At 46.0% G+C, this 18,798-nt stretch overlaps 1 protein-coding gene across 1 annotated transcript in view; it reads right to left on the reverse strand.

Annotated features, from left to right (window-relative positions):
- The window catches only part of LOC111979971 (homeobox protein cut-like 1), a 98,711-nt gene that overhangs the window by 11,851 nt on the left and 68,062 nt on the right, over positions 1-18,798 (reverse strand). Inside the window, exons 15-19 of the mRNA XM_070449736.1 lie at positions 18,189-18,672; positions 17,025-17,402; positions 15,161-15,320; positions 4,898-5,197; positions 17-205 (exon numbers count right to left, since the gene is read on the reverse strand). Coding sequence (XP_070305837.1) covers positions 17-205; positions 4,898-5,197; positions 15,161-15,320; positions 17,025-17,402; positions 18,189-18,672 — 1,511 coding nt within the window. The remainder of the gene's footprint in view (positions 1-16; positions 206-4,897; positions 5,198-15,160; positions 15,321-17,024; positions 17,403-18,188; positions 18,673-18,798) is intronic.

Raw genomic sequence — 18,798 nt, forward strand, 5'->3', positions numbered from 1 at the left:
AGGAAAAAAGGAGTACCTTTCTTCTCCATGCGTTTCATGTCCATGAGTTTCTCCACGTTGCGTGGGTCCTGGAGCCAGAGCTGCATGCGGACGAAGGGCTCGCGTCCCTTCAGGCTGAGCTTGTGCCAGGGCTTGGGCCTCGCCAGCAGGTCAGACACCGAGCCCTGAGTCAGACCCAGGATGGTTTCCCCAAACAGACGCTGACCTGGGGGGGGGGGGGGATCAGAAAGAGAAAGAGAGGAGGGGGTTAGATTCACAACTCAGAGAAGGACAGAGAGGACCCTCACTAGAAGGCAACTAGAATCAGTAGACCACGTCGCCTGAAGTATGGATAGAGCAATATTTGTAAGAAGAGCGTACAACTCTTAAACAGTGCCTGATATCATTTATAAAAGGATAATTAGGGCATGACCCAGTTAACAACAAGCATTCATGTGTCCAGTTGTTTTTCATTTTATTGATATTTTTTTACTTTTACACCTTTTTGATATCCAAATGGAAGTTACAGTCTTGTCCCATTGCTGCAACTTGAGAGGGGAGGTGAAGGTCGAGAGCCATGCGCCCTGCAAAACACGACACTGCCAAGCCGCACTGCTTCTTGACACACTGCGAGTTTAACCCAGAAGCACCAATGTGTCGGAGGAAACACCGTACAACTGGCGACCGAAGTCAGCTTGCAGGCGTCCGACCCGCCCCGCCACAAGGAGTCGCGAGAGTGCGATGGGACAAGGACAGCCCTCCCCTAACCCGAACGACGCTGTGCCAATTGTGCGCTGCCTCATGGGTCTCCCAGTCACAGCCGGCTGTGACACAGGCTGGGAACGAAACCGGGTCTGTAGTGACACCTCAAGCCCTGCGATGCAGTGCCTTAGACCGCGGCGCCACTCGGGAGGCCCATGTCTTTTCTGAGGGTTAGGAGAATATTCCACTATATCCCACCAAACACAAAATGTTCATTTATGTGTCCAAAGAAACATTTATTACACATCACGTCTTGTTACCTTTGAAGAGCCAAACAAGGCCCTGAGAACCACTGATCCATTCACAGCTCTTTGTCTGTTGGCAATGTTAGGGATACTCACACACACAGTGCTTTTGACATAGTGTTTTCAACTTCCATATGTGACATACATGATTACATTGTGCATGTTCATTTATACAGTAATTATTATTCAACATGTCCTCACAACCTCTAGGTTCACACTCCGATCTTCCTGCTATGCCACCCTGTCCTGTACAATGCCACCCTGTCCTGTATAATGCCACCCTGTCCTGTATAATGCCACCCTGTCCTGTATAATGCCACCCTGTCCTGTATAATGCCACCCTGTCCTGTATAATGCCACCATATCTTGTATAAGTTCATCTGACTCTTCTCATCATTGCTTTAGCCCATTTCAACAACTGAAGGGCTTTCTGTATAGTTGTTTAAAGGTTGGTGGGGTATATTAACCTGTTTTAATGACTCTCATGAATCACTATGATCAATAAATTATTTCCTTGAGTGTACTTTTAACAGAACTGAGATTTATATTTAAAAAGCATTTACACTATTGCTTACACCTATCAAGTTGTTAGGGGTTACTTCTGGACAGAGCCTAAATATACTGGCCCATCCTTTGTTGGCACAGTGGTTAGGGGTTCGATATCTACTAGGGGAGTCACCCTAATCTCAAATTCTTAGCAATATATTTTAATGTCATATTGTATTCTGAGAACAATGCAACCACTTTCCATACTGAACAAAAATATAAACGCAGTCACTTTAAATAAATTCATTAGGCCCTAATCTATGGATTTCACATGACTGGGCAAGGGTGAAGCCATGGGTGGGTCTTGGAGGGCACAGACCCACCCACTGGGGAGCCAGGCCCACCAAATCAGAATTTGTTTTTCCCCACTAAAGGGCTGTATGTGTTGTGTGACAAAACTGCACATTTTAAAGTGGCCTTTTATTGTCCCCAGCACATTGTGCACCTGTGTAAAGATCATGCTGTTTAATCAGATTCTTGATATGCCACATCTGTCAGGTGGATGGATTATCTTGGCAAAGGAGAAATGCTCACTAACAGGGATGTAAACAACATTTCTGGGATTTTTTATTTCAGCTCATGAAACATAGGACCAACACTTTACATGTTGAGTTTATATTTTTGTTCAGTATATGTAAGTTCTGTTGACTTTAAGGGAATGTTCTAACTCTAACACCAAAACACGTTAAAAAGGTTATCTTAAGGTTTTTGCTAACATAGTTAGAATGCTCCCCTAACTAACAGAAAACTGGACACTCAAATATTAGGGTAACAATACGGGTAACATTAAGGGTAACATTACAAAACTGTTATCTGGAAAGCTATTGTCAACATTCAACTAACTCACCTTTTTTTCATTTTGCTTGCTATTGGAATAAACTTGAATTCCACGCACGAACACACATCAACATTACATGTCCTTTAAGTTTCCAAGGTACAGGGCAGGGCGGCATTGAAAACTTGCCATCAGAAGTTGGCAGCGTTTAGTCTGCTGCAACTGTGGCTGACTTCAATCAGAGAAGAGACAGTTTAAATAGTCTTTGACTTGCGTTTGAGTGCCTGAGTTGTTTTAAAGGCATTAAAAAAAGGTCTGGATTCACATAAATAAATAAAAAACAACAACCGAGGCCTCTCTCTCGGTTCACAGCATAAACATTCACCACAGCAGAACCTCAGGTTCTTGAAAGGCTTCAAAGCTGACGAGCTCTCACCCAGAGTGCTGCGGAGCTCCATTTCCCCACACTATGTCCCAGGGGACCCCTCAAACATGCCTTTGGCAGCGAGGAGGGAGGGTGGTGTTGCTCTTCACAGTGCTTCTCACAGTGTTTCATGCCGGGGAGCTGAGCGTTGGGGCAGCTGAACAAACGCAGGCAGGCAGCGTGGCGGTGAGAGAGAGAGGCAGAGATGTGAAGCGCTACTGAAAGGCGCTGGGATTTGGGGAGCAGTTCCTCTAAAGGGAAGTGGATGAGTAGACAGCATGAGGCTGGGAGACAGAACAGGTGACGCCAGTCCCGCTGAGAGAATCTCTTGGGGTGTGTGTGTGTGTGTGTGTGTGTGCGTGTGTGTGTTGCACGGAGATGGAAGGGCTGCTTCACCATTTCCTTCTCTCACTGACTACGACAGGGCTTTGTTTTGCGCCGAACACACACATTCTCTCTTATAGTACACACACACACACAGAAACATTACACACAGACACACACACCTCAAGCCCTGTTCTTATTGCAATTGGATGCAGTGATGCACACAGCAGCCCTGTGGAGCTCAGCCTGTGTATGAAAGTAAAGTCAAGTACAAGGGATGAACTTGTTCATCTATTCTTAATGAACCATTAAGGTCTAAATCAAATCACACAATTCCGACGCCATAAATCAAAGGACCTAAGAAAATACATTATTGACCACCAGCTAATATAATGTGCCACTAAAAAAAGATTAGATTTGGGTACAAGCAGCAGGGGCAAACATGTTCATTGAGAGGCATCCTTTGTGCCCAAAAATCCCAATGATTGGCCACATTTGCACGCACCACTTCGAGTCCTATTAAAAAAATCTGATTTGGCTGTGTGCATCATCTATGTCGGTGTGAATCTCAAAACATGTGAATTACAAAGCTAAGAAATCATGCTCCTAAATCACCCAATAGAGTGCCACACCAAAATGGATACCTACATTGTTGATTGCCTTACCGATATCAAGGAGTGAACTATATAAAGGTAGAAGAGTGACTAGGCTATACACATTACTATTTGTATTACCTTTAAATATTCAGGTGAGGAAGTGAAAACATTGCATTTTACAACAACCCAGCCAAGAGGGTGCAGCGCTACAGTAGTTGACAGACATGGGAGTTTGGCTGAAGGGAGCTGCTAAATGACACCATCCATCACTGGCCCTGGCCGCCTCACTGCCCTGACAGGGGAGAGGAGGAGGAGGTGAGCTGTGGCTAGGTCTACGGAACAGATGGAGGGAGCTCTTCTCTGTGGGACTAATTGAGAGGTCTGGGAACGAGGTGGAGCGCAGCCCTATGACAACCAGGCTTTGTCCCAATATTAATCTGCCTAGTATCATCTGATAGTATCGACCATACTGTAACTCAATGTTCAACAGATAAGTGACCCAAGTTATCCAACTGGCTCAGAGGCTAACCAGGAAACACTTAGTCTTGAAGCACGACCACATCCCAATAGTGCTGCTACACAGGCTGTGATAGAAGCTAGCTCCAGATTTGGGTACTCCCAGGACAGTGTGTAAACTGTGCTCTCTGTTCCTTTGCTGTGTGAGTTGATAGTTGGGCTGGTTAATTTTAGCTGAGGGAACTACTAACGAGCTAGCTGGCCAGCTTGTGGAACATGGCAACTGGTTTAATCCTGTCTGCCTTGGCAGCCCAGTGTGACGCTGGTGGGGTAAAGAGCATTTCCCCGTTCTGGAGCGGAGATACTGTGTACAATGATGACACATGCACCGGACCCAGCACAACATTATTAGTTTAATGTGTTGCAACTCTAATCTAAACAAATTATTATCAGTGGGAGGGGAGAAAAGCTTGTTAGGAGTTTGTGCTTCTTGGCGAGGAGTACACAGTAGCATTGGCACAATGTAACAATCGCTCCTCACCTCTCCACTGCGATAGCTCATGTGCGGTCACTGGTGAAGGCTCTGGCACAAAATGGCTGCCGTGGCATCACCCAGGTGGGTGCTAGATACATTAGTAGCAGACGAGGTGAATAAGGCGAGTTGCGCAACTCGGGGGAGAAGGGGGGGAACTGAATGCTTTGTTGTGCTGATCAATTGGAAAAGAAGACTTGAAGAAGTGACTGTTGAAAGACAAGACCAGAGTGGTATGATAACGCCACTCCAACTCACCGAGGTTGTTGTCGGTCAGCACCTCCTTGACCTTCTTGGTGATGACATAGGTGTCCAGCTCTGGGGACATGGCCACCATCTCCTGGATGCTGAGACCTGAGTGGCCGGGGACGGGCAGTGGCGTGCCGGGCTGGGACTCAGAGGGCTCGCTGGGCTCCCTGGGGGGGACCTGGGATGATCCTCCTCCACATCCCCCTCCTCCTCCGCCCTGCTCCCCAAGGCTCTTCACGGACTCCTCGGCTGAGCTGAGGGGGGACTCCGGGGCCGGGCTGCAGCTGGCTGAGGTCTTTGGGGTGTTTTCTGTGGAGACATGAGAGAAAGAACCAACGGTCAGAGAGAGACAGGCAGTTAAAAACAGACAAGTTAATTTTTGGGGGGACACTCAAAATTTGCACATTTCAATAGCAACACAACAAACACAACAATCCCAATTTATATTCAAAATGTAAACCCTCAGCAGGGGGGACTCTCAATCTGCAATGGATTGAATTGGGACCCAAGTTATTCTCTAATCACAAGCAACTCAGTATGATGAGGTTTTTACTGTATTTCCAACAACTACATTAGTGCCACTACAACATTAGTACTCATTCTGTCTATCAGCTAGTCTCTAGCTAACTCTATGGGCTACATGTACTCTGCTCCAATGCTCCGTCAAACAAGCAGTCATTCCAGCATGCACACACAGACAGAATGATTGGCGCTAACTTGTCACTGTGATTCTGTCATCTCCACCAGCTCCCCCTCCCACTCCCCTCCCTCTACCCAATGGCTGTGTGATGGCCCATTGCACGGACAATCAACTCTCCCCATGAGACAGCAGTCTGTCAGATATGAACAGAGAGGGGGAGAGAGAGAGAGAGAGAGGAGGGAGCGAGAACGTGGAGCAGTTGAGTAGAAAATCACTGCATGTGCAATTTTCTTCCTCTGCGCCTCAGTAGGAAAAGTGCACGTTGAGTTGCATTGACGGGAAAGCGCCTGTCAGTAGATCAGATACGTGTGTACATGTTGGCTGTATGCGTTCTTAGTGAGATTTATGATTCTGCTCAAGCAGCGTGCTTTACAGTAAATCAACTTGAACACAAAACATCTGACGTGAATTAAAATGGACTTGTCTGTCACATTTCAGAGCTGATGATGTGAGCATGTCCAACACGCTCGTCTTGGCACTCCGAGGCCCGTGACTACAAAAAGGAAGGATGTTGTGTACCCTGACGTGTGTGTAGCTACAGTTGAAGTTGGAAGTTTACATACACCTTAGCCAAATACATTTCAACTCAGTTTTTCCCAATTCCTGACATTTAATCCTAGTAAAAATTCCCTGTTTTAGGTCAGTTAGGATCACCACTTTATTTTAAGAATGTGAAATGTCAGAATAATAGTAGAGAGAATGATTTATTTCATATTTTGTTTCTTTCACATTCCCAGTGGGTCAGAGGTTTACATACACTCAATTAGTATTTGGTAGCATTGCCTTTAAATTGATTAACTTGGGTCAAACGTTTCGGGTAGACTTCCACAAGCTTCCCACAATAAGTTGGGTGAATTTTGGCCCATTCCTCCTGACAGAGCTGGTGTAGGTTTGTAGGCCTCCTTGCTCACACACGCTTTTTCAGTTCTGCCCACAGATTTTCTATAGGATTGAGGTCAGGGCTTTGACATGGCCACTCCAATACCTTGACTTTGTTGTCCTTAAGCCATTTTGCCACAACTTTGGAAGTATGCTTGGGGTCATAGTCCATTTGGAAGACTCATTTGCGACCAAGCTTTAACTTCCTGACTGATGTCTTGAGATGTTGCTTCAATATATCCACATCATTTTCCTTCCTCATAATGCCATCTATTTTGTGAAGTGCACCAGTCTCTCCTGCAGCAAAGCACCCCCACAACATGATGCTGCCACCCCCGTGCTTCACGGTTGGGATGGTGTCCTTTGGTTTCAAGCCTCCCCCTTCTTCCTCCAAACATAACAATGGTCATTATGGCCAAACAGTTCTATTTTTGTTTCATTAGACCAGAGGACATTTCTCCAAAAAGTACGATCGTTGTCCCCATGTGCAGTTGCAAACCGTAGTCTGGCTTTTTTATGGCGGTTTTGGAGTAGTGGCTTCTTCCTTGCTGAGCGGCCTTTCAGGTTATGTCAAGATAGGACTCGTTTTACTGTGGATATAGATACTTTTGTACCTGTTTCCTCCAGCATCTTCACAAGGTCTTTTGCTGCTGTTCTGGGATTGATTTGCACTTTTCGCACCAGAGTACGTTCATCTCTAGGAGACAGAACGAGTCTCCTTCCTGAGCGGTAGGACGGCTGCATGGTCCCATGGTGTTTATACTTGCGTACTATTGTTTGTACAGATGAACGTGGTACCTTCAGGCGTTTGGAAATTGCTCCCAAGGATGAACCAAACTTGTGGAGGTCCACAATTTTTTTCTGAGGTCTTGGCTGATTTCTTTTGATTTTCCCATGATGTCAAGCAAAGAAGCACTGCGTTTGAAGGTAGGCCTTGAAATATATCCACAGGTACTCCTCCAATTGACTCAAATTATGTCAATTAGCCTATCAGAAGCTTCTAAAGCCATAACATCATTTTCGGGAATTTTCCAAGCTGTTTAAAGGCACAGTCAACTTAGTGTATGTAAACTTCTGACCCACTGGAATTGTGATACAGTGAATTATAAGTGGAATAATCTGTCTGTAAACAATTGTTGGAAAAATTGCTTGTGTCATGCACAAAGTAGATGTCCCAATCAACTTGCCAAAACTATAGTTTGTTAACAAGAAATTTGTGGAGTGGTTGAAAAACGAGTTTTAATGACTCCAACTTAAGTGTATGTAAACTTCCGACTTCAACTGTATATGTGTGTGTGTGTGCGATACTAGGACTTTCTCCTGTCCTGCTCTGTGGAGAGGGTAGCGGATAGAGCAGACAGACATAGTCCTACAGTGAGAGGGGTATCCTACACTACATTGTGCCTGGCTGCCAGCACAGCACACGAGGGACAACTCATCAGTTATCCCCAGCCGATGCCAGGAGGGAGGCTTCAGTTGTTTGCTAAAATGATTTCTGAAGTCTAGGAAAACAATTACTTATTTTGATGAGTCAGAGGCTCCAATGAAGCTCCCGCTCTCTCTCTTGCTCCATTCTCCCTTCTTCCCTCTCTCTGCCCACCCTGTGTGGCAGGGTGTATGTGTGCATGTGTGGGGTATGTGTATGCTGTGTTTGTGTGGTGAGCACGCGTATGTGCGGGGTGAGCATGAGGGTGTGTGTGCATGTGCATGTTATGCGTATTTGTGTGAGGGTATGTGCATGAGCTGTGTGTCTCTGTGTGTGCGCGGCTGGCTGCGGCCCTAAAGTGAGCAGCCGAGGGGAGCCGTCACTAGTGATTACCTCCCTGCCGTGCTGGGGGAAACAGCTGAGGGGGGAGTTTGTGGGTGTGTGTCTGGGTGTGTGGAGGAGGGAAGCAGTCAGCTCGCATCTCCCGCCCGGCTTGCTAAGCCTACTGGTGACATTTTATCTGGAAGCGTGGCGCGAGGGGGACGAGAGGGGAACAGGGGAGGGAGGGAGGGACTAGGGATGGGTGGGGTTCTCCACATGACAGGTTGTCCTGTGACATGGTGCCAGTGACCCACAGCCCAGCCATGTCACTACCCCAGTAGCCCCCAGGGGGACATTGCACTGGGGGGAAGAGGGAGGGAGGGGAGGGAGGGAAGAGGAAGAAGAGGAGGGAGGGAGGAAAGAGGAAGGAAAGAGGGAGGGAGGGAGGGAGGGAGGGAGGGAGGGAGGGAGAGGGAGGGGAGGGAAAGAGGGGGCAATGTTTTCTGCTTTCTCTCACGGGCACTCTGTTTTGTCTTCACGCCAGAAGATGGATTGATAGTAGAGCGGATGAGGGGAGAGAGAAAGAGAGAGATAGCTGCATCTGGACGTACAGCTGCTTGCTGCTTTTAAACTCTGACACTGGTGACACTAAAAATACCTAAAACGGCTTTCGCTGGCTTTTAGATAAACACATTACTCCATGACTGGCCCTGTTCAACTGCAACCAAAGCCTTTTAGTTCCAAAGATACTGTACTGTGGCACCAATTTAAATACCAATGTATGCCTACACTAGATATATATACACACTTTGCATATGAGCAAGACAAACTTACAAATTTTCTAATATGATCAAATATCTGTATGAGGTAACACTCAACTCCCGATATACGGACAAAGCGTTTGGAAATAACATTGAACATGCAACACGGTAGTCATATGACCCTTGCTTAGTGTCCGGGATAAATCTGGCACGGGTATAAACAGTGTGCCTTCATGTTTCCCTCCCAGTAAATCTATCTGTGTGTGTTGAGGGCATGTTAGCACTGAGGGGAAAGGATGAGCAGAGACAGATGAGGGGGAAGGGAACACTTACACCTTCACACACACACACACACACACACACACACACCACACACACACACCACACACACACACACACACACACACACACACACACACACACACACACACACCCACACACACACACACACACACACACACACACACACACACCACACACACACACCACACACACACACACACACACACACACAGAGGCACTGGAGGGTGTGTACTCTGTATGTAGCTTCACACACACCCCTGGGGAGGGCTACTTATAGCTGGGCAAACTGTGCTGTGTTCTAATGAAGGGCAGTGAGGACGTTATATATGATTGGTGAAGGCATACACTGAACACACCAATGAGGAAACTAACACAATATGGCCTTTGTTAGTTTTAAAAGGTTGTTGGATACTCTTCACCGCTTTTAGAGGGTACTTTTACAGCGCTCCCACAGTGATTTTACAGGCCATTCCATATGCGTTCCTGAGAATACATTTGGATGAAGTAAATAAACAATGGAGCTGTCTCTCCCTCTTTCTGTTCTTTCTCTCCCTCCATCTCTTTCTCTTCCATCCATCTGGGCTGTCCTATTTAACAGGGCTGTGTGGTCTCCCCTCTGCCAGACCTCAGAGACAGATTGGGACAATGTCCTGTGAGAGATGCATTATGGGCTTCTAAAGCCTGGCCCATTACACTGCCTAGTCACATATTCCACCAAATGGGACTTTTTTTAACACACTTTGGGCCCCACTGCCGTGATTGCCTTAGAGTGTGTGTGTTTGTGTGTGAGAATGTGTGTGCGATTAAGTGTTTTGATTGTGTTTGTCTGTGGTTGTATCTATTGGGGAGAGTGTGTGTGTGACAGAATACGAATCAGTATATGGGTTTCTCCTCTTATTCCAGGAAATGCCTTCCCCTCCCCTGCCCTGTCTGCTTGCCCTGCTCCATATCTAACAAGTGTCCCATTAAACCCCATCCCAAGAACATCATGTACTTTGAAATTTTCTGGCCAGCCCTGGATTAAGCAGACAGGCAAGCTGACATTTACATTTCTATCTAATCTACGGGCCCATTTTAAAAGCCATTAATTTCTGATCTTCTCTCCCTCCCTCCCTCTCTCTCTCTCTCTCTCTTTCCCTTTCTCCCTCCCTGCGTTCCTGATCTCCCTCTCCGGTTCTAAAGTCATCTCTTTAATCTATATATTGTCGTGGCTAATTTGTGGTGAAAATGATGGAGAAATGGTACTTAATGTAGGACAGCCAGTAAATGTAATTCATCATGCCTCTGCCCCGGTGCCGACAGAGAGGGATGTGTGTGTATATATGTAAGAGGTGGGGGGTGATGTAGCCCTGCACAGCAGAGAGGCTGTGTGTGTGTGTGTGTGTTTATAAGTGGGTGTGCGTGGTCCGTATGAATGTGTGTGTGTGCGTGTCTGGAGGGTGGAGGGGGTCTGTCTGGGAGGAGAGAGCGTAGAGGGGGGGGGGGTCTGTCTGGGAGGAGAGAGCGTAGAGGAGGGAGGGGGGGTCATAGTAATTATCCATTAACTCAGTGTTCTGATGCTGTAATTGATTACAACCAGCTTGCGGGAGGCCCTCGGGAGAGAGAGCGCCAACCCCCCACAATGCCTCTCTCTCATCGATCCCCCATCCCTTTTGCCTCCATCATCCTGGCCTGTGTGTGTTTGTCATACGAGCCGCTCTCCTCCTCTCATTAGAAGTGAGTGACAGCTTGGAAACAGGGCATGGCGCTCCTCACATTAGATGCTCATTGAGGCGTGGCTGACTATCCTCTGGTGCACTCATATCAACACAAATGAGCTGGCGTAAGTAAGAAGCGCTGGCACGCTATAAAACAGATCAACCTTACCAGATTCGAAGTGTATGAAGTGCGTACATGCTGGTGGTGCAATATGTGGATGGAATGGAATATTTTCATGTTGTGTTCTATAAGATGTATTAGTGTATGTATGGCTACAGACACGTGGATGGTGGTGGCAGTGTATGGTTTTTTTCTAAGATGGGTAAATTAAGTCGGTTTAGTCAAAGTCCAAAAACGACTCACTGTAGTCTTTTATCGCGGCTATGATATGTGTTTACACAGGACAGAGTGTACACAACACACACCACACACACACACACACACCAACACACAACACACACACACACACACACACACAACACAACAACACACACACACACACACACACACACACACACACACACACCAGGCTGGCTAAGCTCATGTCGCGTCCGCTCGTCGTCATGTGGAGCGGGTCGCTGTGTGTTGCTCAGCAGAGAGCTGCCATGACGACTCCAGATCTACCCTGACACACTGGGCAGTGCAGCATTCTGGGATAGTAATCTCACTGTCTCGCTGGAAGACTCCCCGAGGTGACCGGCCAGACAAAACAGCAACGGTCGAGAAAAGAGCTCGCAAGTTCAAAAGAGGCTTGGATATAGAACGGAAAGAGTTCTCTTTCTTATCTTTACCAACACTTCAAACACTTTCTTCATTGCCTCCTAACCTAGTTTGAAAAGCCACAAAGTCTTTGCATAAAAAAAGCTCATCATCTTTGTTAAAAACCCCAGTGCCATTTTAACTGATCTACCTCGGGTCAGCGATGCAAAAGAGGCCCCAAATTTGATTAGCCAGTAGCTTTATTCGCATCAACCTGGGGACAATAACAACACCAACACGGTGGCTGGCAACAACAATGTCCTTGGGTCTTCCTGGCTGTCTTTTAGCAGTCATCACTTCCCTAGCGCCCGCTCTTTAATTAGCTAGTCATAATTAGAATCCCTGTGGTCGCTAACTCCAGCTCCGACCAGTCGGGACTCACTAGCTCAGACGGGATGGCGGCGTTACCCATAAACCCCATCACCCTAGCACATACGTTATCACGCTTTGGCTAATGAGAAATTAGTGGAGGCCACAGGCCTTTGATTTCAATGGTGTTGCTAAGTCTTGCACTAGTCCTTTTAATGTTGTATCGAAATGAGACAGTTTATTGAATCTAGCTGAAATTATTTATTGCGTTTGATAAAGATGTATTTTAGGCTAGTTTTAAAGAGTCTGGGTAAGAGGCATCGGTTTCTTTCAGTTCTGAAAGCAGACTTGGATCAGCTCTTCCTGACCCAGTCCAAACCTTAACCAAACACCTTAACCAATCAGATAACGGCTCCTGGGACAGTTTTTTGCATAGAAATTGAGACTGGGAACAAGGAGAGTTTGAGAGTGAGTTAGAAAGGCAACAGAGAGAGCGTACTGTATGTGGTGTGTGTGCGTGTACAGTATGTATGCGAGTAGGTATGTGTGTGTGACGGTGGTGTCAGGAGGTGGACACAGACAGATGACTGTGGGGGAGACCTGACGGACAAGTTCACACACACCCCTGGCTGATGGATGAGTCCCTCTCTGTGCTTAAGCCCAATACTCCAGACAGAGAATAAAAGCTAGAAAAGATTTTCATTTCAATACAAGGACAGCAGCCGGGGAGAATTTAATCGGTGGGCAAGGACAGAGGCTCTCCCTGCTCTCAGTGGCCATCAATCAGATCACACACTGGGACACACACACAGGCTACGAAGCGACTGTGAGTGAAGAGTAAAATAATCCTAACATTTCCACAGCCTAATTGTAGCCTAACCAATATCCTAATGGAGATTCAACGAAAAGAAAAATCTGACATTGACATCAAGGGTGGGTGGCATCTTTTGTATTCAAATTTATTGGAAAGGCTGCTAAACTATTTCCACCTGGCCCACAGCGCTGTGGCGTACTTACAGTACAATGCCCTTTCACTGCATGCTCCACCAGACGCTTCTTTCTATTGTTGTTATCTGTTCGGTAACATTCCACAAGTAAATGTAATAAATAAAACAAATAAATTAAATAGATTAGGTCTTGAAAATATGTGAAACCACTTGCTGCCTATATTCAGTCAACACATATATTTTAAGAATATCATGGAATATATATTAACATTTTAATTTCACTTAGAATAAAAACCTTAGTGTAACAGTTTTAGTATGTAATATGCCACAGTCCAGTTACAGCTTCTTCTGACGAAGTAGAAACAAAAAAAATTGTATTTTTTGGGGTGTGCGTGCGGGACAGAGGAATAGCAATTCTTACACTATTGTTCTAAATTTAATCACCCTCTTCCTCTTCATCCTCATCATTCAGTTTATTCAAATTCAATTGTGAAGTCGTGGACAATTATACGTTTCTATTTGGTTTATATCTCCCATTCATTCGGTGAGAGATAGCTTAGCGCCTTGAGACCAACACTTTACACTGGACCCAGAAGCATAATAGCGCTCTAACTCCCTCTTGCAGTGGTCTGGAGCAATGAAGCAGTGATGCAGGGTAACGTACTAAACCACAAATTACCTTTAAGTCCCGCAGCATCATCTCAAAACGTTTAATTGAGGAACCACTGTTCATTCAGGAACCACTGTAGGTGGATGTATGCACACACATGGGCATGAACGCAGACACACGCATATGAAAGTATTCATACCCCATGACTTATTCCACATTTAGTTGTGTTACAGCCTGATTTCAAACTGTATTCAATAGTTTTTTTTCTCTCAACCATCTACACACAATATCCCATAATGACGAAATGAACTTTAAAAAAAAAAGTTTTCAAATGTATTGAAAATGAAATACAGAAATATCTAATTTACATAAGTATTCACACACCTCAGTCAATACTTTGTAGAAGCACCTTTGGTAGCGATTACAGTTGTGAGACTTTCTGTGTAAGTCTCTAAGAGTTTTTCACATCTGGATTGTGCAACATTTACCCATTATTCTTCAAATAAATATGTGCAAATGTTCTGCAAACCTTATTTACATAGGTATTCAGACCTTTTGTGATGAGACTCAAAATTGAGCCCAGGTGCTTCCTGTTTCCATTGATCATCCTTGAGATGTTTCTACAACATGATTGGAGTCCACATGTGGTAAATTCAATTGATTGGACATGATTTGGAAAGGCACACCTGTCTATATAAGGTCCTACAGTTGACAGTGTATGTCAGAACAAAAACCAAGCCATGAGGTTGTAGGAATTGTCTGTAGAGCTTCGAGACAGGACTGTGTCTCGTCACGGTATCTCTGTGCATTCAAATTGCCATCGAAAAAATGCAATTGTGTTTGTTGTCCGTAGCTTATGCCTACCCCATACCATAAACCCACCATGGGGCACTCTGTTGACATCAGCAAACTGCTCGCCCACACGAAGCCGTACACGTGGTCTGTGGTTGTGAGGCCGGATGGACAGCAGCTTATGGTAGAGAAATTAACATTCAATTTTCTGTCAACTGCTCTGGTGGACATTCCTGCAGTCAGCATGCCAATTGCACGCTCCCTCAAAACTTGATACATCTGTGGCATTGTGTTGTGTGACAAAACTGCACATTTTAGAGTGTCCTTTTATTGTCCCCAGCACAAGGTGCACCTGTGTAATGATCATGCTGTTTAATCAGCTTCTTGATATGGCACACCTGTCAGGTGGATGGATTGTCTTGGCAAAGGAGAAATGCTCACTAACAGGAATGTAAACATTGTAAACATATGTAATCAACAATATTTTTGAGAAATAAGCTTTTTGTGCCGATGGAACATTTCTGGGATCTTTTATTTCAGCTCATGAAACATGGGACCAACACTTTACATGTTGTGTTAATATTTTTGTTCTGTATACTTTAGTTTCTTGTTGCAAACAGGACGCATGTTTTAGATTTTTTTTTAAATTCTGTACAGACTTCCTTCTTCTGTGTGTACATGTACCTTGTGGTCGGCCCTGTAGGTGCAGTACGTTCTAGCAGTGTGTGTGTATGCCTGGTGTGCATGTCCAGTGTGTGTGTGTTTACCTTGTGGCTGGCCCTGTAAGGGCAGGACATTCTGGCCCAGCTCTCCGTTGAGCCAGAGCTGCATGCGGATGAAGGGCTCCCGGCCCTTCTGGGTCAGCTTGCTCCAGGGCTTGGGCCTGGACAGCATGTCGCTCACACTGCCCTGAGACAGGCCCAGCACCTGTAACACGCACGCACACACAGACAGACAGACACACATAAACGTCAGTCAATAAATATTTTAATATACCTGAGCACACCATCACAGTAAAACAACACTAATGTGTAACTACACTGCTCAGAACACATGCCAGAATAAAGCATAATATTAGCTACAGTAATCAAACAAAAGGATAGAGTAAAAAAGAAAGCTGAAACAATTGTCCTTACTGTACATTGCATATTGACAATTGGTTAATTCCATGCCAGCATGGCCCAAAAATATCTTCGTTCTGGAAATTCTCACATAGAAACTTTATTGGGATGAAGGATGTTTTTATACGCTTTTTACATTTGTAACAGCATTTTTGAGAAAATCATGATGAAAGTGGTAAGACCCAATGATCCGTACATGACATAGACAACCCCTTGGTGTCAACATACTCCTAATAGTGAGCGCTAAATTATGGAATATTGCTACCTTCTGTTAATACAATGTTACTCATGAATTTATCCAACATTTAAAACTATAAATATGAATATCTCAAAAGCACCCTTTTTTTGACTTTCTTCATTTTTATACATATTGTTTTAAACAATATAATCTACAAGTATATCACATTTCCAGAGTGGGCTTTCTGCTACTTTTAAAGTTATGATACATTTTATCACCACCATCAACACAGTGAATGGGAAAATGGGTTCAAAGCCAACTCCCTCTGCTGGTGATTTGCTGAATGTGCAATCCTACAGGAGAGCTGTGATTGGTTAATGACCTATAATGTCATTTCTATGTATAAAATGGGTCATATCATTAACAGTAGCAGAGAGTCACTCTGGAAATGTAATGTGTTTGAAGAGTATATTGTTTGAATAAATTCATGTGATACATTGTATTTAATATATAGACATACTCCATATTTGAGAGCACACTACAAGGAGTATAATGACACCAATATGTTGTCTGTATCATGTACGATTTCAATGATCAAAGGGTCTTACAGGAGGCATGTATATGTCTAAAAATGGCCTAGAATAGCCTCTTGACTTTCGTCATGATTTCCCCCCAAAAATGGTGATACAAATGTAAAACACATGTTAAACACACCACCCCAAAATGAAGTTATTATCTGAGAATTGACAGAACAATCTGTGATAGCGAAAATATTTTCGGGACATGCTGGCATGTAATCACCCAATTACAAACACACATGCATTGAGATCATGCACTTATTCCTTCAAACCACTGAGATCTGTACTGTACACCCTGACACCATCTGCTTTAGTTTGTACCAAACAGGGTGTATAAAGGAGTTTTTGTTGGTGGAATCCTGGTTGGCAGCCCAATGCTATTAACTAGCTGACTGCTGAGAGAGACACAGGCTTAGATGTGTTTTAAATGGATGTGACAACTGAAGCTTAGAGGATCACATATGTTTTATGTCAAAGGTGACGGTTTCCTGTTTACACACAAATCTATTTACACACGTATGAATGGATTCATTAAGCAAACACACTATAACAGAGAGCTGAGCTAGCATAGTACACCCAGTTTTGAAATGTGCTGACTGAGGGTGGAGGGCAGTTGGGCGGAAATGACAGGAAGGGAGAGAGGGAAGGGGAGCAGTATTACAGGGGGGATGTGAGTTGAGGCTATACTGGCGCAGGATGGGTATATCAGGCAGTATAAGGACACGGGTATGGGGCAGTAGGGCGTCTTGCACACCTTCTCTCCAAAGATGCGCTGGCAGATGCCGTTCTTGGCCAGCTTGTCTTTGACCTGCTGCGTGAGCTCGGCCGTGTCCACCTCTTGGTACATGTAGAACTCGTACTGCTCAGGAGTGAGCGGCGCCACCACAGGCTTGGCTTGTTTGGCTGCGGGGGTCAACAGGGACCCCAGAGGCCCCAAGCTTAGGGGAGAGAGACTGCTCTGGGGTGTGTCGGCGCGGCTCGGCCCCTGGGTTTTGGTGCCCCCGCCAGGCTCAGAGCTGGCCTGGGAGTACGGGGACTCGGCCCGGGGCCAGTCCTTCCAGTAGTCCAAGGAGGAGATGGAGACGGAGGAGGGTGCCAGCACCGAGGATGAGCCGGCCAGCCGGGGAGGCTTCTGGCGGAGACACAGAGAGGCACAGTCAGTGGGGAAGTGGGGATGGGGCTGGCCACTAAAGGCTAACAGCTAATTGCTAACGGCACAGTCACTGTGGAGGGAGGGCGCTAACCTCTAACGCTAACGTCAAGCTGTCGCCGGCTATGATTAGGCATGAGTGGAAGGTAGGTGGCTTCTCTTCCCCCTATAAAGGAGTAGGACACAGCCACGGTCATTGAATGGATCCAGTGAGGGTATGTGGAGCAGAAGATAGGGGGGAGAGAGTATGGCGATGATTTCAATGTTGTGAAGAAACGTAGCTCCCATGAGTTGCTGGGTTAGGCCATGTTCTGCCTCTGAGACCTGCGAGCCTAATATCCGGTTTGTGGTGTTGACATGGACCTCACACACACACATACGCACTCCGAGCACCTCGTCCTGAGTGGAGCAGCTGCACGCTACAGATGAACATAGACAATGGCCCTCTGTCTTCTAATACGACTTTCCAGATACATTTCAGTTGCACAAGGGCTGTGTACAGAAGCTGATTTGAGTGATGGCAACCAACAAAAACGACAGTAGTGCAGAACAAATCTCAGCAGTTTAAGGAGAAGTAGCTAACAACTTACACAAACAGCATGTATATGTTCCATCAGAGGGAATGAGCCTTGAGTGTAGAACAGTGATGAGTTAATGATATGACACATTCTCAAAACATTTTGAACATTGTGGCTGGACCACCATGGTTCAGAGGTGAGAGAGAGGTCATGAAGACAGAGAGTGTGTGTGGTATTAATGTTACTGTACCTCCTTGCTGTCCTCCTGACTACGCGCATCGTCATTCAGGCTAGCCGTGGCTCCCTGCCCCCCGGGGTGCATACTGCTCCACCATTGATCCCTCCAGGAGCCTCGCCCCTGCTTGGTCCCACCATCCATTAGCAACCCTCCTCCTCCCCCGCCTTCTCCCACCACCTCTCCTGCCTCCTTCTTCACCATGGCAGAGTGGAAATCCAGGAGGGAGGAGGGCGAGGGAGAGGAGGTTGGGGGGATGGAGGGCTTCTTGAGGGACAGGGCCAGGGGTGAGTAGGAGGCCGGGAGAGTGGAAGCGCCCAGGTGTTTGGGAGAGAGCAGGGCCAGGTCAGAGGGGCCCATGGAGGAATGCCCTTGAGATGGGGGCTCCAGGGCGGCCTGCTGGGCCTCCATCTCTCTCCTGGCCTGCTCTAGGATGGAGCGGATGGTCTCGTCTGAGCTGGAGGATCCACCTGAGCCGATACCACTCACCACACCAATGCTGACGAGGGAGGGGGCTGGGACGAGTCTACTGCAGGGAGAGACAGAGAGGATAGACAGACATCATCAGACAGGCTACGAACGCCATCTGCACTCAAACTCAGATGACGCTCCATGGCAAACAATT

Source organism: Salvelinus sp. IW2-2015, linkage group LG20 (genome assembly GCF_002910315.2).
Source record: "Salvelinus sp. IW2-2015 linkage group LG20, ASM291031v2, whole genome shotgun sequence".
NCBI lineage: Eukaryota > Metazoa > Chordata > Actinopteri > Salmoniformes > Salmonidae > Salvelinus > Salvelinus sp. IW2-2015.